The sequence below is a fragment of the Zootoca vivipara genome, chromosome 12 (assembly GCF_965207765.1).
Source record: "Zootoca vivipara chromosome 12, rZooViv2.hap1.1, whole genome shotgun sequence".
Lineage (NCBI taxonomy): Eukaryota > Metazoa > Chordata > Lepidosauria > Squamata > Lacertidae > Zootoca > Zootoca vivipara.
The window spans coordinates 38,287,911-38,312,829 of NC_142595.1; the positions used below are offsets into that span (position 1 = coordinate 38,287,911).

The following is a 24,919-nucleotide window of genomic DNA, read 5'->3' on the forward strand; positions in this document are numbered from 1 at the left end:
TATTATTGTTGTTTATTAAATTTGTATACTGCCCTACACCCGTAGATCTCAGGGCAGTTCGCAACACAAAATCACAATAGTAAAAACACAAGATACGTAATAACAATATGGATGTCTGCTATCTGAAGAGGTGTGTGTGTGTGTGGGGAATGTGTACAAAATCAAGGAACCCTGTGCCCCTTGCAGTCTCCTAGTTTTGGATACACTGCGGTCCCTTTCCACTCTCCACCTATCCTAGGCCTTACTCCTCACGCCACGCCTCTTCTTAGATATCAGGGCCACCTGAGGCATAGCCCAATTAGTAGAGCAGGAGATCCTTCATCTCAGGGTCATGAGTTCAAGTCCCACTTCAGGTGAAAGGTTCCTGCGTTGCAGATGGTCGGACTAGATGATCCCACCCAGATCATCCAGTTTGGAGGGTCTCAGAACCCTACTCATAACTCTCGTTGAAAGCGGAGTGATTTAACACATGAAAACTCTAGTTATCCAATTCACGTCCCTCTACCGGTATCAGAGATTAAACATTCCAGGCAATATCTCCAAGCGGGTGTTTTTTCCCCTCTGCGAATTTCAGACCGAATTAAATGAAAAGGAACAATTTGTCAAAACAGATTTTGGGAGCCCAGTTGGTTACATATGCAGCACGGTGCTGATACGGCCAAGGTTGCAGGTTCGGTCCCCGTGCGGGCCAGCTGCGTATTCCTGCATTGCAGGGGGCTGGACTAGAAGAATGATCCTAAATAAATCTACAAGTCGCTGGAAAGGCCAGTTGCGCCTTCTCCTCTTTAGGACCTGATCTGCAAATCCAGGCGGCTTCCACTTTCCCTTTCCCTTTCCCTTTCTCTCCTCCCTTGCCTGCTGTCCTCTCGCCCCTCTTCTCCTCCTGTTTTTCCTCCTCTCCTCCATTCCCCGCCTCCCTCCCTGGGCGGCCAGCCTGCCTCTCTCCCCGCGGCCGGTAGATGGGGTCCGCCCGGCTCCCCTCTCTCTGCTGCTGCTGCTGCTCCTCCTCTCGGGCTTCTCCGCGTCCCGCCGCCTGCCTTCCCCTTCCTTCCTTCCTGCCTGGCTGCTGCCTCCTTCCTTCCTTCCTCCCTCCCTCCCTCCTTCCCTCCCTCCTGCCTGCAAAGATGGACCCGCAGCGCCTCTAACAAAGACCCCGCCAGGCGCCCGCCTGCCCGCCTAGACGCCGCTGCCGCCTCGCTCGGGTTTGCCCTTCTTTGCTGGGGGGGGGGAGATTGCAGGGGGTCTCTATCTCTTTCTCCTCTCCTTTCCCCAGGGAGCCCCTTTTGTCTCCGGCCACAGCAGCAGCAGCGCCCACCCACCCCCACCTCCCCATGCCTTGCTGAGGCTCTGCGAAGCCCACCCGGGGGGGCGGGTGGGGGGGAGGACCCCATTCCGCCGCGATGGGCGCCCCACCTTCCCCCCCGCAACCACCGCTGGAGGGGCTTCCGCGTCGGGAGGGGGGTCTCCTTTAAGGCTCTTCTCTCTCCCCCCCCACCCTCGCCACCCTCATTCATCCTCTCTGAGCACCCCGGAAATTATCTGATTCTATTTCCAAGGAACACCTTTTTCCCACTAGGAGACACCCAGCCCCCCACCCCCCAAAAGAAGACCCTTCCAGCACCCTAATATTTACCATCAGCAACCCCCCCCCCCCGCATCAACATCCGCCACAATCAACAGCTGACCTTTGAGAGGGTTTTTCCAGGCACCCCTAGGTTTTATCAAACTTCTCCAAATCATAAAGGAAGATTTGATTCCGGAAAGATAGCTCCCCTCCGCGCACATATTTTAAAAAAGAAACCCCTTTCAAGGAAGAGTCTACTTTCCTGACACCCCCCCCCCCAATTCTCAATAGGCTTCCCCCAAAAGTGATTTCACCCCTCTGTGTAAGAGATCCCTTGTGGGTCTGAATTTTGCTGGTCATAATTGTAGAGAATCACACAAACATCTCTTTGGACACTCTCCAGAATTTCTGCTGCTCTTGAATTTTCTGTTTACTTCAGCCACCTCTCATGATTTCTGTGGTACAACCCTGAATCTATCACCCCCCCAACCTTATTAGAAAGGCAATAGATCCCCTTCCCCTATATTTTGAAGTGCACTTCTGAAATTGCTCCTGCTTCCCTGGTTCCAGACGGGCGCCTTGCTTTTCTTTCTCCCATAGCTATAGGTCATACTATCCATTTATGTCTACGGGGATCCCCAAATTTTCCATCCCTCTAGCAGGGAGGAACCTGGGCTTCTTCACCACATTTCTATAGGGTCCAGCATTTTCATCTGTTTGTAAAAGAACAGTAATAGTAATAACAGATTCCCTAAATCTCAGTTATATAGTGAGATAACATTTGAGTGCCTGCCTACTCTCTAGTAAACACCTAATCCCAGAGGTTCCTGATATAAAAGCCAACAATTCTTCCAGCCTATCCAACATTCTGGAACCAGGGCTCCAAAAATCTGTTCTGACAAATTGTTCCTTTTCATTTAATTCAGTCTGAAATTTGCAGAGGAAAAAACCTCCTTAGAGATATTCCCTGGAGCGTCTCATCTCTTGTTAGAGGGACGTGAATTGGATAACTAGAGTTTTCATGTGTTAAATCACCCCGCTTTCAACGAGAGTTGAAAGTAGTGATCTGAGCCCCCCCCAACTGCCTCTGTAGTGCCCCATAACCCAAGACACTCACCCACAACCCGCGTTTTCCAGACCCTTCTACATTCAAGGTATCCCTAAATACCTCCCTTTTCTTTCTAAGACGTGAGAGCTCTCAAGACCAGGTGCTGCTAAGGCCATACTACTGTCAAGAACACTCCTTTGCAGATTCTGGGACACCCCAAAACTTTCGAGCACCCAATATTGCAGACGTTTCTTCAGCCCTGTATACCTGCGTTCAGCCAGCCTTTCAATAGGCACCTGCAAATCCCACCCTCCCCAGCTCAGAGCTTCCCCGCTGTCCCAAGGGTGCCTTGAAATCCTAACTTCAGACCCAAGAGCACATCCCGCTTTTGATTCCTAAAGCAGGCTCTCTGTAGCCCCTTTCTCAAAATCATCATTTCTTTTGGCCCCCACCCCCCAATTTGTCCAATGGCTTTTCAGGACCCGAATCACCCCCTGCAAGCCCAGCTCTGTAGCAATGTTTTTGGGGCGCTCACTGGGTTAATACAACCCCCTTTAGCAGCCGGGCTAGGTGGGGGGCAGAAGTATTATTGCAATAATGGGGTACAGCTAGCCTCCCCGCAGCAGCAGCAGACGCAAACGCCGCAGACGCCACTCAGCAATGCAGTGGTGGTGGAGCCGGAGCCCGATCGGCCCATTGGCTATGGAGCTTTTGGCGTGGTGTGGTGAGTGAGTGAGGAGTTGGGGGTCGCTGGGGGTTGTGGGCTGGTTGGACGTGGAGGAATGGTGGGGGAACCGGTGGAGGAGCCCCCAAGGGAAGAAGGCTCAGAGCCAGGGGAGTGGTAGTGGGGCAACCATGAGTGGTCAGAGGGAGAAGACTGGGAGGAGGAGACGTTGGAAGCTGAAGCAGGGCTTAGTGAGCTGTAGCAGGGCTTAGTGAGCTGGGAGAGTCTGTGGCAGAGAGAAGCCCAGAAGCTGAAGCAGGAGAGGAGGGAGCTGAGAGGCAGAGATGAGACAGGCTGGGGAAGAGACTCAAGGGTCTCCCTCTCCTGCTGCAGCAAGCTCCCCTCCCTTCTGGTCTCCTAGGACCAGGAGAGGCATGAAGTGGGGGGAGCAAAGGTAGACATGGAGGTACAGTCTCAGATTGCAGCAATACCAGCCTAATAGACTGCTTGTAAGTAAGAAGACGGGCAGGGAGAGGCTGGCTGGGGAAGAGACACGAGGGTCTCCCTCTCATGCTGCAGCAATCTCTTTTTTCCCCCTGGTCTCCCAGAACCAGAAGAGGCATGAATATATTTTTTTCATTTTTTTTATTAGAATGGCAAAACAAAATAAGAGAGTACGCTGAACTGGCGAGATTATCAGCAAGGTTAAGAGACGTTACATATGAAAAATTTATCAGAGAGCGGGATATATACAGGGTATATGTGAAAGAGCACTCAAAAGATCAATCCGCTGGCAGGTCTTGGTTGAGCTTCGGTGTGTGAGTAGGGTCATTTTATAAAATAAAATTGATAGTAAGTCAAATAACACAGAAAAAGTAAAGTTTAAGTGCGTATTTAAGGAACTTAATTCGGGAACGCAAGGGGAAGATCGGAGGTCTTGTCAAATTTAATCACAAATGGATGTACAAAGCAAGTATTAGTTAAAGAATGAATAATTGTTTGTTTTTTATTTCTTATTTTGCCTAGAGCATCTATTGCATATTTCTGTTATAAAGTTTTCAACCAATTTAAAAACTGTGGGGGGGGGGGGATAGAAGAGGCATGAAAGGGCAGAGGAGAGGTTGGCTGCATGCAGGCGCAGTCTCAGCTTCTGCTCTATGGGGACAAGACCTGTCGCAGGTGAGTTGCTGTGCTCAGTAGCCTGATACTCCTGTGCGTATCTTGGTTTTGCCAATAACGAGTTAACTCCAAGTTGCTCAGTGTGATTTTCTGCTGGCTTGCTCCTGTCACTGGGTTTCGTTTAGTTTTTTGAGGAGGTTGAAGTCTGAAGCAGGGAAGGAAGGGGCTAGGGTAGGGATCAGGAAAACTGGAGCCTTCTGGGTGTTCAACTTCCACCATTCCTGACCGTTGGGGTCTGCTGGGAATTGGAGTCCGAATCTGGAGGACCACTGGTTCCACAGTCCGAAGCCAGAGGACCAGGAGAGCTGTGAATGGCCATGTCAAAGGCGTTCCGTTTTTCTTTCCGCAGGTCGGTGACGGATCCCCGAGACGGGTCGCGAGTTGCACTCAAAAAGATGCCCAACGTTTTCCAGAACTTGGTCTCTTGCAAACGGGTCTTCAGGGAGTTGAGAATGCTCTGTTACTTCAAGCACGACAACGTGAGTGTGCAGAGGGTGCAAGGGGAGTTTGGTGGGGCTCGGCAAAGTGTCCTCTGCTTGGCTGCTCTGCTACCGTAGGTCAGCGCATCTCTCCATGGGCCTATCTGTTAGGGGGTAGGGGAGCGAGTGGTCCCGTCAGTGCCAGCCGCCATGCAGATTTCTGCCTGTAGCCCTGATGTGGCATCACTGTGTATACTTTTTCTGCGCTGTGCATTGCTTTTATACACGTCTGTCGTGTCCCCACCCTCGCTCACCCTTTTTCTGAACCAAGGTTGCAGCATTGGGACTTCAGACAAAAGACGGTTGAGAAGTGACATGATAGAAGATTATAAAATTGTGCATGGCATGGACAGTGGCTGGCCAAGGTGGGCCATTGACTTGGTCTTATGTTCTTAGGACCTTGACGGTACCTTCCCTGGTTTGTGGTACACATTCAAGCTGAGCTTTCATCATCATCGTAATTTTATTATTTCTACCGCATCCATCTGACGTGAGTTGCCCCAGCCGCTCTGGGCGGCTTCCGACAGATATAAAATAATAATGAAACACCAAACATTAAAAGCTTCCCAAAAAGTGGTTCCCACATTCTGGAGAGGTTTGGCCCTCTTAGTGTTCAACTGCCTTTGTACCAGTCCCTTCGTTTTGGGGAGATTTCCTCTTTGGAAGCTAAATGTGACTAGTTTGGGATTTCCTTGGCACTTGTCTCCCTTCCCATAAATGTTGGTTTTGATAACGCGATGGTCACTTGTCCCCAGTCAGCTCTATAGAATTTACATCTGCCACTTACGATTACAGTCAAACCTTGGTTCCCAAACGGCTCCGTTTTGGAACGTTTCGTCTCCTGAAGGCCGAAAACCCGGAAGTAAATGTTCTGATTTTCGAACATTTTTCAGAAGCTGAATGTCCGACGTGGCTTCCACTTGAGCGCAGGAAGCTTTTGCAACCCATTGGAAGCCGCGCCTTGGTTATCGAACGCTTTGGAAGCTGAACGGGCTTCCGGAACGGATTACGTTCGACAACCAAGGTTTGACTGCAAGTCCACGGTCTCTGCTCCCCTGCTGCTTCCTGGACTAGCTGTTCCAGGACACAGTCGTTCAGAGTGTTTAGAAACCTGACCACTTTGTTGTGACTGGATCCTATTTGTGTCTCCGTCTTTCACAAGGGTATCTGAAGTAGCAAAATAATCTTTCCCCTGAGTGATAAAAGAGGGCCGAGGAGCCGTAACAGTTACATTGGTAATGCATTGAGATAGCTCACCCCACATAACTTTCTCTGACTGGACATTAAAAAAACAAAAACCCAACTGTTGAAGGTTCTTTCTCTTGTTCTCTCAGGTCCTCTCAGCGTTGGACATTCTCCAACCTCCACAAATCGACTGTTTTGAGGAGATGTATCCTTCGTCCCACACGCAGGCCGGTGGGCCTGTTGCTCAGTTATCTTCCCAGCATTCCTTTGCTTATCATTTCTGCCCCCCACCTCTATCCTTTGCTGGAGAGGCCAATATAGGTATTTTCTTTTTGTTGTCTCCTTCCCACCCACCCCTTTTATGTGTTCGTTCATTTATTTATTTTGTAATTGCTTTTCTTACAGTTTTCAGGGATTGTGTTGGTTTGGGGTCCCCCCCCTATAATTTTTCTGCCATGCTTTTTTTCCAAATTAATTTTTGTTTCCTATCTGTGTTCAGCTTCCTTAATTTACAGTTTGTCAAGCATTTCTCAGTCCCCCCCCCCCTCCCAATGCAATTGTTTCACGGCTTCTTCTTGGCTTCATTTCAGTTCTTTTCTTTTTATTGTCTTCGTTTTCCTTCACTCCTCAGGGTCTCCCTTTTTCTGTAACCTATTTGCTTTCAAGAATATCATCATTCATTCCCCTGACTGTTTCTTCTTATTTTACTTCCTTCTGCTGTTAACACTACTTGTCTGTCCTCCCCAATTATAACCTCCATTAGATCCGCTTTTGTTTTCAATAATCCGCTCCCCCCCCCAAAAAAAATTCATTCTTGGTGTCTCCTTTACAAGCAGCATTGGCCTTTTCCATCGTTTCAATTGTCTTGATGACATTCTTTCATTTTGCAGTGTGTTTTACTTTCCTTTTACCTGTCTTTGGTCCATCTGTATAATTGTTATTTTTTACACTTGCCTTGATTTTCCCTTGCCCTTGCCTTTGTGTGTTCTGTGCTTTCTGCCTCCTAATTTTGCTGGAAGCAGTTGGTTCAACTAAGTGGCGGAGAACCAATTTTTCTTTTTTGCTTACGATGGGAAGGGGCTGGGCGCTCAGATACCTGGTCGTTCTCTGGTCCCATCTCCCGCATCCTCCTTGACGATGTCCACCAGTTACGTCATCACTGAGTTGATGCAAAGTGACCTTCACAAAGTCATTGTGTCTCCACAACCTCTCAGCGCTGACCACATCAAGGTCTTTCTGTATCAGATCCTCAGGGGTGAGTATCTAAACATTTCTAAACTGAGCTGTTCATTCACAATATGCCGCAAGGCAGTCCGTATGCAACACACCAAATTACAGTAGCTTTTAGAAAAACAACAATAAAAGCTCGTTATGGGATGGGAATCATGTTTCAAAGGCTCATCTGAATAACACCATTACCATAGCAAGTAGACAGGGATGATTCTTGCTGAACTTCTAGTGGCAAGGAATTCCCCAGCGCAGCGCCTGCCACATTAAAGGCTTGGCCCATAGTCAAGGCCAGGCATCCCCAAACTTCCGCCCTCCAGATGTTTTGGCCTACAACTCCCATGATCCCTATCCATACCTGCCAAGTTCCTCGGAAGTAGCATACCGGAAGTAGCGCTGCCGCCATTTTAGAAATGGGCGGAGCATGCTCAGAAGTGACTTTTGATGCTGCTGTGCCCAGTTCCATAATGGCCGCCGCACCAGAAGTCGCGCTGCAGCCATTTTGGAACTGGGCAGAGCAGCATCAAATGTCGCTTCTGAGCATGCTCCGCCCAGTTCCAAAATGGCCACTGCGCCAGAATAAACCGGGGGAAAACAAAAAAATCCGTTTTTTCGGCTGGGGACAGCTGGAAAAACGGGGATTTCCCAGGGAATACGGAAGACTTGGCAGCTATGTCCCTATCTAACAGGACCAGTGGTCGGGGAAGATGGGAATTGTAGTCCAAAACATCTGGAGGGCAGAAGTTTGGGGATGCCTGGTCAAGGGCAACTGAACCTCAGGGATATGAGAAGCCACTTGAAGTGCCCATCAGAGGATCTCTGTAGGATGTGGAGATGCCACAACCTTTTATTGTAGGAGGGTTGATGTCCAACCCAGCTCTGAAGTTCCATCCCTAGAATCCCTCTTCCTTCCATCGTCTTAAATCAGGCACCCCCAAACTGTGGCCCTCCAGATGTTTTGGCCTACAACTCCTATGATCCCTAGCTAACAGGACCAGTGGTCAGGGATGATGGGAATTGTAGTTCAAAACATCTGGAGGGCTGAAATTTGGGGATGCCTGTCTTAAATTATTCTCCTCTCTTTCATGCTTCTCTTCCCTTTTGACTTTTATTGCTATTTTCTTCTGTCCCTCACCTGCACTTTCTCAATTCTTTCTCAACCTCGTTCTATCACGCTTCATGTATTTTTTACTGCCTTTCAATCACTTCCTTCCTTCCTTCTCTGAGGTTTTTGTTCTTTGCAGAGCTGAAAACCGGATTAACCACAGTTTTTAGTCCATTAATCGTATGAGTTGTTGTTAATTGATTTATCAATAATGCTGGCATATGGGTAAAATGATAGTTCTGAAGCCAGAAGCATAATTTCTTTTGTTTTTAGATCACGCAAGCATGTCATTTTAGAAGAGGCATTACCTGCTTTGTAAGAGAATATACAATAGATGGGACACGGGTGGCGCTGTGGGTTAAACTACAGAGCCTAGGGCTTTCCGATCAGAAGGTCGGCGGTTCGAATCCCCACAACGGGGTGAGCTCCCGTTGCTCGGTCCCAGCTCCTGGCAACCCAGCAGTTCGAAGGCACATCAAAGTGCAAGTAGATAAATAGGTACTGCTACAGCGGGAAGGCAAATGGTGTTCCGTGAGCTGCTCTGGTTTACCAGAAGCGGCATTGTCATGCTGGCCACATGACCTGGAAGCTATACGCCGGCTCCCTCGGCCAATAATGTGAGATGAGCACCGCAACCCCAGAGTCGGTCACGGCTGGACCTAATGGTCAGGTTCCCTTTACCTTTAAGAGAATATGATAATAATAATAATAATAATTCATTATTTGTACACTGCCCATCTGGCTGGGTTTCCCCAGCCACTCTGGGCGGCTTCCAACAAAAATTTAAAATACATTAAAATGTCACACATTTAAAAAATTCACTGAACAGGGCTGCTTTCATATGTCTTCTAAATGTCAGGTAGTTATTTATCTCTTTGACATCTGATGGGAGGGTGTTCCACTGGTTCCCTGTAGCTTTGCTTCTCGCAGTGAGGGAACCGCCAGAAGGCACTTGGTGCTGGATCTCAGTGTCCAGGCAGAACGATGGGGGTGGGAGATGCTCCTTCAGGTATACTGGGGCGAGGCTGTTTAGGGCTTTAAAGGTCAGCACCAACACTTTGAGAAAAGATGGTGGCGGGAAAAAAATGCCTCTTTTAAAGAATAGTGTTTAGCCCTCTAGTTTTTATAAGTAGTTGCACATTTTTTATTTAAAAAATATCCTTAAAAAATTAATTGGAGCCATTCTAATCAAACATCTCAGCCCTTTTCCTTTTTGCTTCAGTCAGCCCATTTGGTGCAGGGAAGTTTTGTGACACTGCAAATTCTTTTCTCTCTCTCCGCCAGGGCTGAAATATTTGCACTCTGCCGGTGTTCTCCATCGGGACATCAAACCTGGGAATTTGCTGGTCAACAGCAACTGTGTCCTCAAGGTAATTCAGCCTTGTAGCCACTAGGGGGAGCCCTTGGGTGCAATTGTCTCTTATCCCACTAATTAATACTGTATTGTGATTGCTAATCATAGGTTTGCCATATTTCAGAAAGTGGAAATCCGGACAGAAAAGTTGTTGAGCTTTTTTAGGCAAATATGTTTTTTGGTCCGTTTTGTTTTTTGGCCAAAGTTGTTGAGCTTGTTGAGCAAATTTTTTTTTCAGGTTTTAGAGCTATTTTTTTCAAGAAATGGCCACTTCCGATATGGGTTGCCATGCGTCTGGATTTTCCTGGACATTTCAGGGATTTCCTCCTGGACACAGTTCCCAACGGCCGAATCCTGGCTGTGTCCAGGAAATTCTGGATGTATGGCAACCCTACTAAATAGGACATCTCATGGTTGTTGCTCACTGAAAACGTCTGTTCAGATTGTGACCATTTGTGAAGAAGGAAAACTCTGTGCCAAGTGACCCTTTCTTTATTCGTAGCATTAATGCCCCCCCCCCCCATTAACTGCAAAAAGCTCCCACGGTGACTTGTAGGTCCATAGAAATAACATAGCTCTTGCTCTCAGGCTTGCAGTCTAAGAAGACATGTAACGAAAGGAAAAACAGGATGTGGAGGGAAAGGAAAACAAGCTGGATGAGGCTGGATAGCTCAGCCGGTAGAGTATGAGACTCTTAATCCCAGGGTTGTGGGTTTGAGCATCACATGGGGTGAAAGATTCCTGCATTGCAGGGGGTTGGACTAGATGACCCTCGTGGCCCTTCCAGCCCTACCGTTCTATGATTCTAAGCAGACTTGGGCAACAAATCCTTCAGTGCTATGAGGTTCTTATGATGAGCAGCTTGGAAGTATCTCCTAATGGTTCATCGAAATGAACTACAGATGAACTACATCCAAGAGTATTAAAAGAACTGGCAGAGGTGATTTCAGAACCACTGGCAATAATCTTTGAAAATTCCTGGAGAACAGGCGAAGTTCCAGCAGACTGGAGGAGGGCAAATGTTGTCCCTATTTTCAAAAAGGGGAAAAGAGAGGATCCAAACAATGACCGCCCAGTCAGCCTGACATCAATACCAGGAAAGATTCTAGAGCAGATCATTAAGCAAACGGTCTGTGAGCACCTAGAAAGAAACTCTGTGATCACTAAAAGTCAGCATGGGTTTCTGAAAAATAAGTCATGTCAGACTAATCTGATCTCATTTTTTGACAGAATTACAAGCCTGGTAGATGAAGGGAATGCTGTGGATGTAGCCTATCTTGATTTCAGCAAGGCCTTTGACAAGGTGCCCCATGATATTCTTGTAAAGAAGCTGGTAAAATGCGGGCTAGACAATGCTACCATTCAGTGGATTTTTAACTGGCTGACTGACCGAACCCAAAGGGTGCTCTTCAATGGCTCCTCCTCATCCTGGAGAGTAGTGACTAGTGGGGTGCCACAGGGTTCTGTCTTGGGCCCAATCTTATTCAACATCTTTATCAGTGACTTGGATGATGGGCTTGAGGGCATCCTGAGCAAGTTTGCAGATGACACCAAATTGGGAGGGGTGGCTAATACCCCAGAGGACAGGATCACACTTCAAAATGACCTTAACAGATTAGACAACTGGGCCAAAGCAAACAAGATGAATTTTAACAAGGAGAAATGTAAAGTACTACACTTGGGCAAAAAAAATGAAAGGCACGAATACAGGATGGGTGACATCTGGCTTGAGAGCAGTACATGTGAAAAGGATCTAGGAGTCTTGGTAGACCACAAACTTGACATGAGTCAGCAGTGTGATGCAGCAGCTAAAAAGGCCAATGCAATTCTGGGCTGCATCAATAGGAGTATAGCATCTAGATCAAGGGAAGTAATACTACCACTGTATTCTGCTCTGGTCAAACCTCACCTGGAGAACTGTGTCCAGTTCTGGGCACCACAGTTCAAGAAGGATACTGACAAGCTGGAACGTGTCCAGAAGAGGGCAACGAAAATGGTCAAAGGCCTGGAAACGATGCCTTATGAGGAACGGCTTAGGGAGCTGGGTACGTTTAGCCTGGAGAAGAGAAGGTTAAGGGATGATATGATAGCCATGTTTAAATATATAAAAGGATGTCATATAGAGGAGGGATAAAGGTTGTTTTCTGCTGCTCCAGAGAAGCGGACACGGAGCAATGGATTCAAACTACAAGAAAGAAGATTCCACCTAAACATTAGAAAGAACTTCCTGATAGTAAGAGCTGTTCGGCAGTGGAATTTGCTACCAAGGAGTGTGGTGGAGTCTCCTTCTTTGGAGGTCTTTAAGCAGAGGCTTGACAGGCATATGTCAAGAATGCTTTGATGGTGTTTCCTGCTCGGCAGGGGGTTGGACTGGATGGCCCTTGTGGTCTTTTCCAACTCTATGATTCTAAGATTCTATGAAATCTGCTTCCTTGCAATTTCTACCAATTCTAGTCCTGCCCTTAAGAACAGTACTTTAAAACAGGGGTGGGGATCCTGTTGCCACCGCCCCAACCCAAGGAAAAGTAGTTGCTGGGTTGCAAGTTACTCGGCATGCTGGAGTCCCAACAGCATTTGTAGGGCCATGGGGTCCTCACAGCCCCCCCCCCCCCGCTGGAAGACTTTGGCTCAAGTCCATCCTCTGTAGTAGATCCATCGGTTGCCTCCAAACGATTTGCTCGCCTCCAGCTCAGTTCCCCTGCAATGGAACTAAAACAGACCTGCATCTTGTAACGGGGACAAAGGAGGTAAGGATTAAAAGGCAATTTTGGCCTTTGTAAAGAATGAATAAATCTGCACAGCTAAATGTTCAAATTAAGCAATGCTGTAGATTTCCACCCTCATTTTGGCAGAGGGCAGCTTTCCCCTGATAACGGAGGTGAACCAGGAGGCTTTTTTCTTCTTCTCATTTTGAAGTGAAACCATTTTATAGTGCCAGGACTTGACGTGGAAGACATGAGACAACAGTGAAGGAAAGGAACGTAGTGTCACGCTCAGAAAAAGCTTTTTTTGTTTCTTACTATGCAATGAATCACCACAGCCCACCAATACCCAGCTGGGATCCATAAGAAAATCCTTCCGGGTCAAAGGGCGTGACTTTCTGGAAGGCTTGAGCCCCAGCACCTCTAATGGAATCAGGGTCACTTGTGGCTTTGAAGGAAGTCTGTTCATTCCACCAGGGGGCGCTGCACACCAGGCTGAAGTTGGAGAGGATTTGGGACCAGATGTCTATGATCTTTGTCCTCCTTCTACCGCTTGACACGCTCCTTGTCTTCCCTTCAGATCTGCGATTTTGGCTTGGCCCGGGTAGAGGAGCCAGATGAGTCCCAGCACATGACTCAAGAAGTGGTAACTCAATATTACCGGGCCCCTGAGATCCTGATGGGCACCAGGCACTACGGACGCCCAATTGATATTTGGTCGGTGGGCTGCATCTTCGCGGAACTTTTGGGCAGGCGTATCCTCTTCCAGGCCCAGAGCCCAATTCAGCAGGTAATGTATAGAAAGCCAATACAGTGGTACCTCTACTTGCGAATTTAATGCGTTCCGAATGCACATTCGTAAGTCGAAAAAATTTGTAAGTCGAATCCCATAGGAATGCATTGGGAGAAAAAATTCGTAAGTAGAAGCAACCCTATCTAAAAATTCGTAAGTAGAAAAAATCCTATCTAAACCGCATCCAAGATGGCGGACGGAGCTCCATTCGTAAGTAGAAACATTCGTAAGTAGAAACATTCGTAAGTAGAGGTACCACTGTACTGTATTGGAGAAAGGGTGGGAAGCTGTTGGTGGCAAAGAGCCTGGCTGGATCTAGAGGCGTTTCAGTTAAATGTGTTGTAAACTTCGTATGAGAAATCAGGTTGGCAAAAAATGGGACTCCACAGCACCATCTGGTGGCACAGTCTTAGAATGCATAAACAATGCATATAAAGTGCTTTTTCTTTGCCGTTGTAGCTGAGTCCCATATCACCGGTGCTTGTAATTCTACAAAACAGCCACCAGTGGGCACCAAACAGCAATCCATCCACCTATAATGCTAAAAAGACAAATTCTCATTTTCCTTAATGATGGGTGACATGAAAATGACATTGCATATTAGGCTTCTAAGGATGTTGATCACTCCCAAATTGACACCAGGTGCCTGGAGGCACTGGGGTGAGGCAGGGCAGTGAGGTTGGGGCCGGATGGATGCATCAGCCAGAGTCCTGCCACATTGGCTGCTATTGGTCTCACCACTCGTCCATCTCACTCAGTATTGCCTTCACAGTCTGGCAGCAACTTCTCCAGGGTTGCGGACAAGGGGCGTTCCCACCTCAGCCTAGAGATTAAACCTGGGACCTTCAGCACACTAAGCAAGATGCTGTGCCATAAAACATATTGTTTTATAGGGTCCTCATAAGATGGCGTGCAACTAAAGGAGGTCTGATTGAGATACTTTTGAATAGGTTTAGAAAACAAACTCACACATTAAAAATCAGGCAAAGTAAAAATCTGGAATCATTTTGATTAAAATGTTATTTCCTTTGTGAAGATATATAGGTTGTATGCGTCAAAATAGGAGTTGATGTAGTGTTAGATAGTATAGAATTTAGAAATTGGTTAATAAAGTAAGGAATAATTAAAAAAAAGTAAGGAATGATTAAATAAAGCTTTGATTACTAAAGATGAGGAATAAACTGCTAAAGATGTATTATAATGAAAATCAGAACGAAAGGAATGATGGAAGTCATTTGAAGAAGTGAATGAAATTAAGGTACATATAAGAAATATTTTATGCATTTTTGTTTTTTGTGTTTCTTTTTTCGTTTAGCTTAATTTTTGTGTTAATATGTGTGTAATATCAAGTGAATTCACCATTCATTAAAAATGCTATTTGTATGCTGTTGTTTTCTTATAAAATGAATAAACATTATTATGAAAAAAAAGAACGAAAGCTGGCCCCCTTCCATGAGGGCAAAAAATCCCAGGAAAAAAAAAGGAAAGGCAGGCTGGATTTCCAGCCGCTTTTGAAGGCCTGTGCCTGGAAGTGCCATTAGGGAGGGAGTTCTGCAACTTCAGGGCCACCACTGAGAAGGCCCCGCCTTTGGCTGGCAACGTAATGGATTGTACCTGTGGGCATTCAAGGGGGAGGGGCTCTGTAGCTGATCATAACGCAGGAGCAGTAAATTTCTTTCTTTCCTGTCCTCCTGCTCCCTCTCGCTGCTCCCTCCTTCTCCCTTCCGGCCTCGCGGCTCCTTTGCACTGTTCTGCGGTCGGCAGCTGGACCTGATCACAGACCTCCTGGGGACTCCTCCTGTGGCCGCCCTCCATTCAGCCTGTGAGGGGGCTCGGGCCCACATTCTGCGTGGCAACCACAAGCCAGTGAGTACAGCTGGGACTGTCTGTTGGGGGGGGGAACTGTGAGGACGGGGAGGGAGGGAAAGAGGAAGAGAATGGCACCAGGCATGTGCCCCCCCCCCTCGCAGACTCAACCCTCTTTGTCTCTTTCCAGCCGTCGCTGTCTGTCCTTTACATGCTCTCTGGAGAAGCCACCCACGAAGCCGTCCATCTGCTCTGCCGGATGCTGGTCTTTGACCCGGTGAGTTGGTGTCAGGGAAGGTATTGACCCCGTGACGGCCTCTTGGGTTGGCCTACCTCACATGAATGTTGTGAGGGTGAAACAGAAAGGGGGGGAAAACCATGTCTGCGTTTTTTAGCTCTCTGGAAGAAAGGTGGGGTGTAAAAGTAATGAAATAAAAATAAACGATGAAACGGTAGGCTGCTGCTCTCTCCCCTGCCCACTGCATGGGAAAGAAGCCGTTCCGGTGATGCTTCCTCACTTCCACCACCTGCAAGCACAAAGTGTGTAAAGTGGTACCTCGGAAGTCGAACGGAATCCATTCCGGAAGTCCGTTCAACTTCCAAAATTTTAGGAAACCAAGGCATGGCTTCCAATTGGCTGCAGGAAGCTCCTGCAGCCAATCGGAAGCTGCGGAAGCCATGTCGGATGTTCAGGTTCCAAAGAACATCCACAAACTGGAACACTCACTTCCGGGTTTGTGGTGATAGGAGCCAAAACGTTTGACTCGCTAGGCGTCTGGGATCCAAGATACGACTGTATGTTCTTCCATTCCACAGTCTGTGGCCCTCGGGGGTGGGGGACACAGCCTTTGCTTTCTCAGCCAGCCAGACTTGAGCCTCAGAACCTGCTGGTTTTTTGGTACCCACTGCAGGTTCCTTGAAGTGCTAGATTGTCTAATTTTGATAATCCAAACCACCTGAATTCCATTCGAGAGCAGATCGCCCAAAGAACTGCCCTCAACAGAAGCCCTGCCTTAAAGCGGAAGTTAATATAATTTTGGAACAGAAATGTTTCATTGCAGACCAAACGCAGAGCTTAAAGTGAATTGTGGTGAGCCACGTTTTGCTTTTCAGGTGTGAAATTCCAAGTGCAAGGTGCTTCGTTCTCATTTGAATATTCAGCTTCCGCTGTTCAAATTGTGGCGAAAAACATTCAATGTTTGTCTGACTCTCCTTCTCCTGCCTGCAGGCCAAGCGGATCTCTGCCAAGGATGCCCTCTCCCACCCTTACCTGGACGAGGGCCGGCTCCGCTACCACACCTGCATGTGCACCTGCTGCTTTTCCGTGTCCTCGGGCCGCGTCTACACCAGTGACTTTGAACCCCGGGCCGACCCGAAGTTTGATGGATCCTACGAGAAGAGCCTCACCTCCGTCTGGCAGGTCAAAGGTAGAGTGTCCTCCTCCCCAGGGCTCCCTCCTTGCCAAGAACTCTGAGCACACGGTCGGTTCCACCCTTGGCTTTCTTCCTTCCTCCTTTGCTATTTTAATTTCTATCTTGGCTTGCCACACCAGGATCCCCCAGGCAACTGATGCTGATAGCGTATGCAATTAAGTTGTAATTAATACGTTTTGAAACAGCAGCAGCAGAAAAAAAATGAGCAGAGGAAAACTGCCTGGAAACTGAGACAAGGGTAGGAAACGTGGTAAAGGTAAAGGTAAAGGGACCCCTGACCATTAGGTCCAGTCGCGGACGACTCTGGAATTGCGGCGCTCATCTCGCATTATTGGCCGAGGGAGCCGGCGTATAGCTTCCAGGTCATGTGGCCAGCATGACAAAGCCGCTTCTGGCAAACCAGAGCAGCACACGGAAACGCCGTTTACCTTCCCGCAGGAGCGGTTCCTATTTATCTACTTGCATTTTGACGTGCTTTCGAACTGCTAGGTTGGCAGGAGCTGGGACCAAGCAACGGGAGCTCACCCCGTCACAGGGATTCGAACCGCTGACCTTCTGATCAGCAAGCCCTAGGCTCAGTGGTTTAACCACAGCGCCACCTGGGTCCCTGTGGTGCCCCCCCCCAAAGGTTGTGGGTCTTGAAAATCTGGAGGGCCAAAGGTTTGCCCCACCCCCACCTGCGCCCCACTTGGACTCCTGGATAATCTAGAAAGGTTGCACTGTTAGGCTCGCTTGCAAGGGGTGTGCCCAGTTGGAGACAGCGGGACTTACCTGCATGTAAACATGAACAAGGCGGTTTGTTAAATTATATATACAGAGGCCCAACAGCAGGGCAGGTCCTTTCTTCAAGGAGGAGAAAATCTAGCATCTGACAGGGACCCACCCTCTGTAACATCACCCAGCCGATACGTCTATGTGGGAAAAGCTGCTCGGGAGGATTTTGTTGTTGTTGTTCTTCAGAAAGGCAGCATGCCTGTATCTTTTAAAACATCTTGTATTTGTAAAGAAAGCATAGCAACGGTTTAAAAGCAGGAGAATTGCAACCATACATTTGCAGCCTATCGCCACGTTAGATTCTGAAACTCGCAATGTGTCTTTTAATTGTTGCAATGCTTTTTTGTTTTGTTTTTAAGAAATGAAAAGCTGCATGTTAACGGTTTGAAATTAATAGCAGGGAAAGTGGAAGGAAATGGGGAAACTTGTGTGGGGCTGAGTTACCGTCTGAGTCACAGGAGGGGTCTGGGAACTCATGTGCCGCCAAACGGGTCGTGGAAAATGCCGTTTTTAAGAAGGAGGAAGGGAGGGGCATCGTGCCGCTGACCCAGGAGGCCGTTCTAAGCATGCGAAGGGCAGCAAAGGGTCGTAGCTCAGTGGTTAGAGCACATGTTCCGTGTACAGAAGTTGCCAGGTTCAACCCCCCAAGGCAGGGCTGGGAGAGTCTCCTTGCCTGAAACCCTGGAGAGCTGCTGCCAGTGAGTGTGGGCAGTGCTGAGCCAGAGCGAGCAAAGGATAAGAGATTCCTACATTACTTGTAAGGAGACCCTCAGGCCCTGGAAGGGGGATAAGGAGGTGGAGGAGCCACGATTGTGGCCAAGGGCTACAGCGGGGTTTAATAACTGAGGGAGAGAAGACGGAAGGGGGCTCTGGAGGTCAGGAGAAGGAGCGTCTGCCGGATCTAGGAGCAGGCAGGATTAGGCCAGCCTTCCTTACTCTGGCGCCCTCTATCTCCCAGCAGCCCCAGCCTGCACCTCCAAGTGGTTATAAATGAGGGGCAGGGCCAGCGCCAGACTGCAGGGGGCCCTCAGCACCGTGCCCTGACCCCCCCCACAGCCCCATAGTTGGATCAGCCACATGGCCCATCACTCCACAGGGTATAATGGGGTGCTTTTCACAGTCCCCTTAGTCCCTTTTCTCTCCGTTCACTGACCGGGATCAGAATCTGCATCGGCAGAAGAGCATTGCATTCTGGGTAAATGAAGATGACAGGTGGCTCCCCCGGGCGGAAGTTGAGTTTCACTCCTATGCCGACATGCTAACCCTGCCTGCCCACCGCTGTAACAGCAGTGGGGGGCCTCGGCGATGAGCAACGGGGCAGTGAGGGGCCCGCCTGAACCCCCGCTGCTCTTTGGCAGTGTCCCGCCGTGTTGGCCAGTGGCGCCAGGCTCATCGATGGGAGCTGCAGCCTGAAACCTTTGGAGGGCTCCAGGCTGTCACCCGCCCTGCAGGCTTGCTCAACCTGTGGTTTCCTATGTGTGTCTGTGTGCAGGAACGTAGGGGGGAAACACACAGCGACAAGGTTGAAACAGCAACAAGGTCATAAAAACACCTGTGCACCACAGGGGCATCCTTGCCTGCCTGCGCCGTGACAGGTGGGGTATGAATGCAACAAAATAAAAGGCCAAACACCAGCACTCTGAACTGAGCTCGGAAACAGGCCCCCGGCCTGCAAGGCTAAGTTGAGAGCTGGCAAAATGGGTTTGCTTAGATTGGCCCCAGCATGCAGCCTAAACCCAAAGTCCGTTTCGGGGGCCCAATGCAGCCTGCTGGTCACTTTAATCTGGCCCCTGTGGCAGTTTATTTCCTGGGGTAAAATCCCCCCCCAAATCTCAACAACTTCAATCTTAAGTAAAGGTCAACAGCTTTGGTTGGCCTTGCGGCCCTTCACTTCATCAAATCAATGATGGCAGTAAGTTTTGTGTCCAAGTGTGATTGTCCGGCAGGCCTTGGGGCAGGAAAGAAAGGAGCCCTGGGTGGGAAGGAACAAGTTTTAAAGCACATTTACAGATATGAAGAGCTGCTTGAACTCGGGGGAAGAATAGAGCTGGGATGGGAGAGCAACGGTGAGGCTGGGGGTGAACTGGGCATGGAAAAGAGAGGTGAATAAATGGGAAGACTGGAATGACAGGGACCCCTTTCTCCCTTTCCAGAGCTGGTGCACAGGTTTATCTTGGACCAGCAGCGGGGGAAACGCGTCCCCCTCTGCATCAACCCCCAGTCGGCTGCCTTCAAAACCTTCATCCGGTGAGTGTGCGGGGCTCCCCCCCACCCATGGCCTAGCTGGAATCCCCCCATCCACTATACCTTAGGAGTGGGTTTTTGGCCTAGAAATGAGGATCTTTAAACTCTTCTTGTTTCCACTTGGCAGCTCCACGGCGTGGCATTCCTCCAAAGTATCCAAAAAGGAGGAGAGATGAAGGCGCCCAGTGGACAGGGTGGGGAGAAAGAGAAGGAAGGAGAAGAAGAAGAAAAAGGGAAAGCAAAGGAGAAGGGCAGAATGAGAGAGCCTTTTCATCGGGTGATGGAGAGAGAGAAAGAAGAAGAAGAAGAATAAACAACCACTCTTCTTAATCCTGCACTCTTGAATATTTTGACTCATGGACAAACATTTGGGATTGGGGGGGAAACGTCTGTGTCTTTTTTATTATTATTATTATTTGGGGGTGGGTGGGAGGGTTGGGAAGGGATTGTTTTTTGCATCAATTGATGTCTTTTTCCCCCCTCCACCTTTATTGTTCTGCACTGGAAAACCCTTTAGGTTGTAGGTATTCTCCTTGTGCAACTCTCCCTGTCCGCAAACTCACCCCCAAACTGCACTGTTCCCCGACACGCCTGTATTTGTCCATCTCCTGGCTGAGTAACCCTTCCCTCCCTGTTCCTGCGTTATTAGGGTTTTGTCTTGCTCTAGAGGGTTTGCAGCTATTGGAGCGAAGGGGTGTTTGCTTTTCCCAGTATGTTCCGCCCATTCTGCACCAAACCCTGCTGTCCCCCCCACCTCCCCCCCAAAAAAAATTCTCTTTAGGATCAGTGAAGGGTCTTCTTACTGGCTGCGTCTTCCCTCCTGTCTGCAAGGCAACCGTCCCGTAAATAAGCGGCATGTTGTATTAGTTCCCCTAAATGCACTGTCCCAAAAGAACCACAGCTTTGGAGGGGGGGGGAACCCAATTTCCTAGCTGGTATCCATACAGCCTTTATCAACCATATTGTTCACACTGAATATTCTGCCACTTCTTACAATCAGAAAAGGGGACTCTGGGCCTGAGTAAATATGATCAGTGATGGAACACCAATAGGTTTTTTAAGTAAGTAAAAATTACAGTGAAAGCCTGGGGCGGGGATTTGAAGTGTGTGTGGCAGAGGGGGGCCCAAGCCTTTCCTTGTCTGCTTGCTCCAGTTGTCCTACCACCAACCCCCAGAAAGAAAAACACCTGAGGTACCACTTGGCTCCATTTTGTCATCGCCCAACGTGGCCTTTAAATAAAAAATAAAAATCACTGCTGGGGTTTACTGTATAGTTTTGTTAGGCCTTCATCCTGTCAGCAGAATCTCTGAAAGTTTCCTTCTCCCACCACCCCACTCTGCAGCCAGGAAACCACCCTAGTTCTTCTTAGCACTCCTCAAGGACATTTATTCCTTCCTTATTTCCACACCCGTTCGAAAATCTACCTCTTTTCTCCTAGTGTGTGTTTGGTTTGTGTGTTTGTTATTTTTAGCCGGGGTGTGGGGGGGTGTTGAACTTTCATACTTCTGTTGTTGATTAATTTGTATTTTGCTTTCCTGACTTTTTTTGCAGGAGAGGGGGGGCCGTTGGATGTTTTTATTATTATTAATTTTTTCAGTTTCATTCATTAATTTATGACCCCGTCGGTTTTTAGAAACTCAAATCCTGAATGCGTGTGTGCGTGTGTGCATTTTTCCTTTGTCCCTGAAAAAGAAAATGAAAAAAAAAAAACCACAACCAACAACCTGGAAACTTGAACTGTCTTGGCTGTAATAATTTTTTCTCCTCCTAATTTAATTGTGCTCCATGGTAGCTGAATTAAATTTATGCTGTGTATTTTTCTCCTGTGAATTTTTTAATTTCTCTTCCTATTATTATTATTATTATTATTATTATTATTATTATTATTATTATTATTATTATTATTCTACCCTTTGAATGTAAAAGCACTCTTCCTGGCAACTCTCTTGCACATCTGGATCCCACTTCCAGTTCTGCTGGGGCAGCAGGTTGGTTTCAAGGGGCGGTTTGGGGTGTGCACCTGCCCCAGTGAGATTGTAAGCAGGAAGTGCCCTTCTGTGGGCTCCCAGCCTCGCAGGGCGTGCTCAGGAAATGATGCAATCAGGACGCCTCGACCACATCCTTTTCTTCCACTGTTGTCAAAGTGGAGGCAACCTTTGCTTTGTCTGGGAAGTTCCTCTAAGGCAGAACTGCACACTTGGGTGTCCGCAAACCAAGGAATCTGGCGCTTATCAGGTGAGGTTTTATATATTTTTGGTCTTCCCTTTCCTCTCCACTTCCCCACTCCTCTACCGGACCCAGCCATTAGTAGGTGGGAGACAGTTTCCCTCTTCATTTCCTGATGTGGGAAACACGCAGAGGAAGAGGCCCATGTAGAGGTGGGAAATCTGGGCCCCTCCATGCCTTGCTGCACCTCTGCTCCCATCACCCCTAACCATTGGGCATGCTGGCTGGGGCTGATGGGAAGACCACAAGCTCCCCAGCCCTGCTGTGGGAGAGTGGCAGAGCATCTACTCTGCCCAGTCAGATGGGCAGGGTACAAAATAAAAGTTATCACCATTATCTTTATGGCTGCAAAGTTAAGCGGGGTGAGAATCCTAGGATTGTAGAGGTGGAAGGGGCCACCGGGGGCATCTAGCCCAAATGCCTCTGTAATCTTTTGCCCAACGTGGGCCTCGAACCTACTACTCTGAGATGAAAAGTCTCGTGCTGTACCGACTGAGCCATCCTGGGAGGGTCTCAGAAAATTGGACTAGGACTGAGCGGGACTTCACAAATGGGTTGAGCTGTGCCACCACCGTGCGATTTCTATTCTCATCCTGAAGCAAAGTTCTTAACCCGAGGTACTATTTCTGAGTTAGTGGAGTCTGTAACCTTTTTAAGTGTCTGTAATCTGAGGTACCATTGTATTTTTCTTTTCTTTTTTTTTTAAAAAAGGGCTGAGGTTTTATTTTTATTTTTTAATACCACTCCACCCACATCCCTCGATTCCATCAAAAATAAAGCCCAATACGACCGCCCTGATACAAATTGGTGATTTGCCTCCTCTCGCTTTCTCCACAGTTCTGACACGCCCGTTCTGATTCTGGATGCGGCTTTGATGTGGCTCCATCGCAGTGGTCCACCCCCTGCTACGCTGTCAACGCCGGCCCCCTCGACGGGAGCCCAGATGCCTCCTTCCTCTGTGGCCTCCCCGCTCAGCGAGTGCGGCAGTTGCCTGCTGATCATGACCGGCATCGCCTTCGTTGCCGGCCTTTTCATCGTGATCTCGGCCATCCTCTGCGACCGGGTCTTCCGTGGGTCCCTGCCCTCAGAGAGAAGGGGGCTGCCGTCTGTCTGGAGGCAAGGCGGGACGCTGTGGATCGAGCCTTCCAGGAGCCGTAGGGAGCCAGATCTCCTATCTAGGCCGTCAGAAACGGTGCCCCTTTGGATCCAGCGCTCAAACGACTGGTTTCTGGAGCAAGGGAGCTGCGATTCCCCCGAAGATACCCAGATGGAGACACAGAGCCCAAGCAGCTCTGCCCCTTTCTGGGATGACGGCGAACCCACCTGGAGGATACAGCCACGCGTCACCCTGCAGGACCTAGAGAGCTTTTTCCAGCACAGCGGTCGGGGTACCTAGAGTGTTCCATGGCTGGTTTCACTTAAGGCGCCCAAAACCTTCCCTGCCCACTCCTTCCTGAATCCAAGAAAGCTCAAAGGTCACTGGGGGGTGTGAGATGGAAAATTTCACTCTTGGGGTGTTAGTGCTTGGGAGGGAGTGTGTGGGAAATGGTTTTTTTTTAATACCCTGCTGGTTGGTGTGAACATAGGCTATGATTAAAGGACATCAGGAATGAGAATTCTGGGACCAAGGAGTTAACATCTCGGTGTGCTGGAGAAGGAGGCAAAAATGGAAAGTTGTTTTAAAAAATAATAATAATAAGTAATTAGAAAACCCACAGAGGTTTTGCTTCATCAAATACCCATTTTTTTTAAAGCTTTCCAACCTGACTCGCTTCATACATCTCCCATGCAAAATATGCCATTTCGGCATAAAGGGTTGGGGCCCTCTGGTTTCCTACAAGTCATCAGCCCTTAAGGACCTTCAGAGCTCAACTAGACCAACCTGCTGCTGATGCAGGATGAAAGCAGGCTTTCAGAAACCGCAACTGTACGTCTGACATGCGCAAGAGTGAATGTGGCAACGAAGCAAACGGCGGACATTTTGTAATGGTTTTTGTGCTCTTGGCAGTTTATGCTAATATGCTGATTAAAAAAAAATGGTTGACCTGCGGCTTGTTTTACATTTTATTACAGTAGGCAGCATTTTAAGTTTGTATAGAAAATAAAAAAAGAATTTAAAATAACTAAGTGATGGGCTGCTGGGTTTTTATCCTGTCATTCTCAGTGGGTGTTGTTACTGCTTTTTGAAGTGACGCAAAAAAGCCTTTTCTGTCATCGCCACCCAACACCCTGCCGTTGTGAGATGTTCTCAAGAAGCCTCGTTGATGGCAGGTTGATGGCTCGGCTCTCATCCACAATGGGAAGCGGCAATGCTTCCGAATACCACTTGGCGGAAACTGCAGAAAGGGAGAGTGCTCTTGGGTTCGAATCCAATTCTTTTTCTGGTTGGCCACTGTGAGAACAGGATGCTGCGCTAGATGGGCTGCTGGCCTGATCCAGCAGATCTCTCCTTATTGATACAGGGTGTGAAATGCCTGGGTTCAGCAAACATCAGAATTTAATTAGAGCTTGTGTGTTCGCACCAGGAAAAAGCCAGACTTGTGTGTTTAAGGCAGATCCGTGTGTGTATTTGACCTCTGTACTCGCCGCTTCTAATCATTTAATTAGCATGTCTGGAACCTAATTTTTGCTGCACAAACTTCCTAAACTGCATTAGGGTCTCCTTAATCCTAGGAAATCACTAGGTGTTGAAAGGTTCTAGAGCCAGCCTAATTTCCAGGGGAGAATGAGTTATTCGCACACCAAAGGAGTGGGGCCTTGCAGAGGCAATGAAAGCTTAGGAGGAGCATCGTGATGCAAGCTGACAGAAGTTGGGGGTCAGAGGGACATGACTTTTTGCCGCTGGGCTGCAAGGCTGCAGCCATAAGAACAAAAACCCCTTGGAAAGTGATGCTTTGAGCCACCCCATCTAGACTTAGATGCATAGATGTGTAAATAAACCATGCACCATAAAGACACCACAGTCTCTGCTGTGCCTCATTGTTCAAAAAGTAACACAGCGCTTAACAACCCCTGGAGTCTCTCACCACTTGGAGATAGGGTGTGTGTGTAACATTATTGTCAGCTTTTAATTTACCTTGAGGCCAGGAGTGCCAACTTGGTCCCGTGAGTGCCCAGGGCTGTGGGTGCCATGCA

The 24,919-nt window shown here is 48.3% G+C and overlaps 1 protein-coding gene and 1 long non-coding RNA gene across 2 annotated transcripts; both read left to right on the forward strand.

Moving 5' to 3' along the window:
• The first annotated feature begins 1,111 nt into the window (after positions 1 to 1,111).
• LOC118095230 (serine/threonine-protein kinase NLK2) lies at positions 1,112 to 21,373 on the forward strand. Its single transcript, XM_035136298.3, has 11 exons — positions 1,112 to 3,336; positions 4,805 to 4,934; positions 6,269 to 6,324; positions 7,268 to 7,374; positions 9,736 to 9,821; positions 13,088 to 13,297; positions 15,065 to 15,166; positions 15,297 to 15,383; positions 16,335 to 16,533; positions 19,467 to 19,560; positions 19,685 to 21,373. Exons 1-11 carry the CDS (start codon positions 3,080 to 3,082, stop codon positions 19,731 to 19,733), a joined length of 1,377 nt encoding a protein of 458 aa, XP_034992189.1. The 5' UTR covers positions 1,112 to 3,079; the 3' UTR covers positions 19,734 to 21,373.
• A 153-nt stretch (positions 21,374 to 21,526) lies between these two features.
• LOC148683990 (uncharacterized) lies at positions 21,527 to 23,828 on the forward strand. The gene is made up of 2 exons (XR_015946647.1): positions 21,527 to 21,793; positions 22,622 to 23,828. It is a non-coding gene; the product is annotated as an uncharacterized LOC148683990 (long non-coding RNA).
• Positions 23,829 to 24,919: the final 1,091 nt, after the last annotated feature.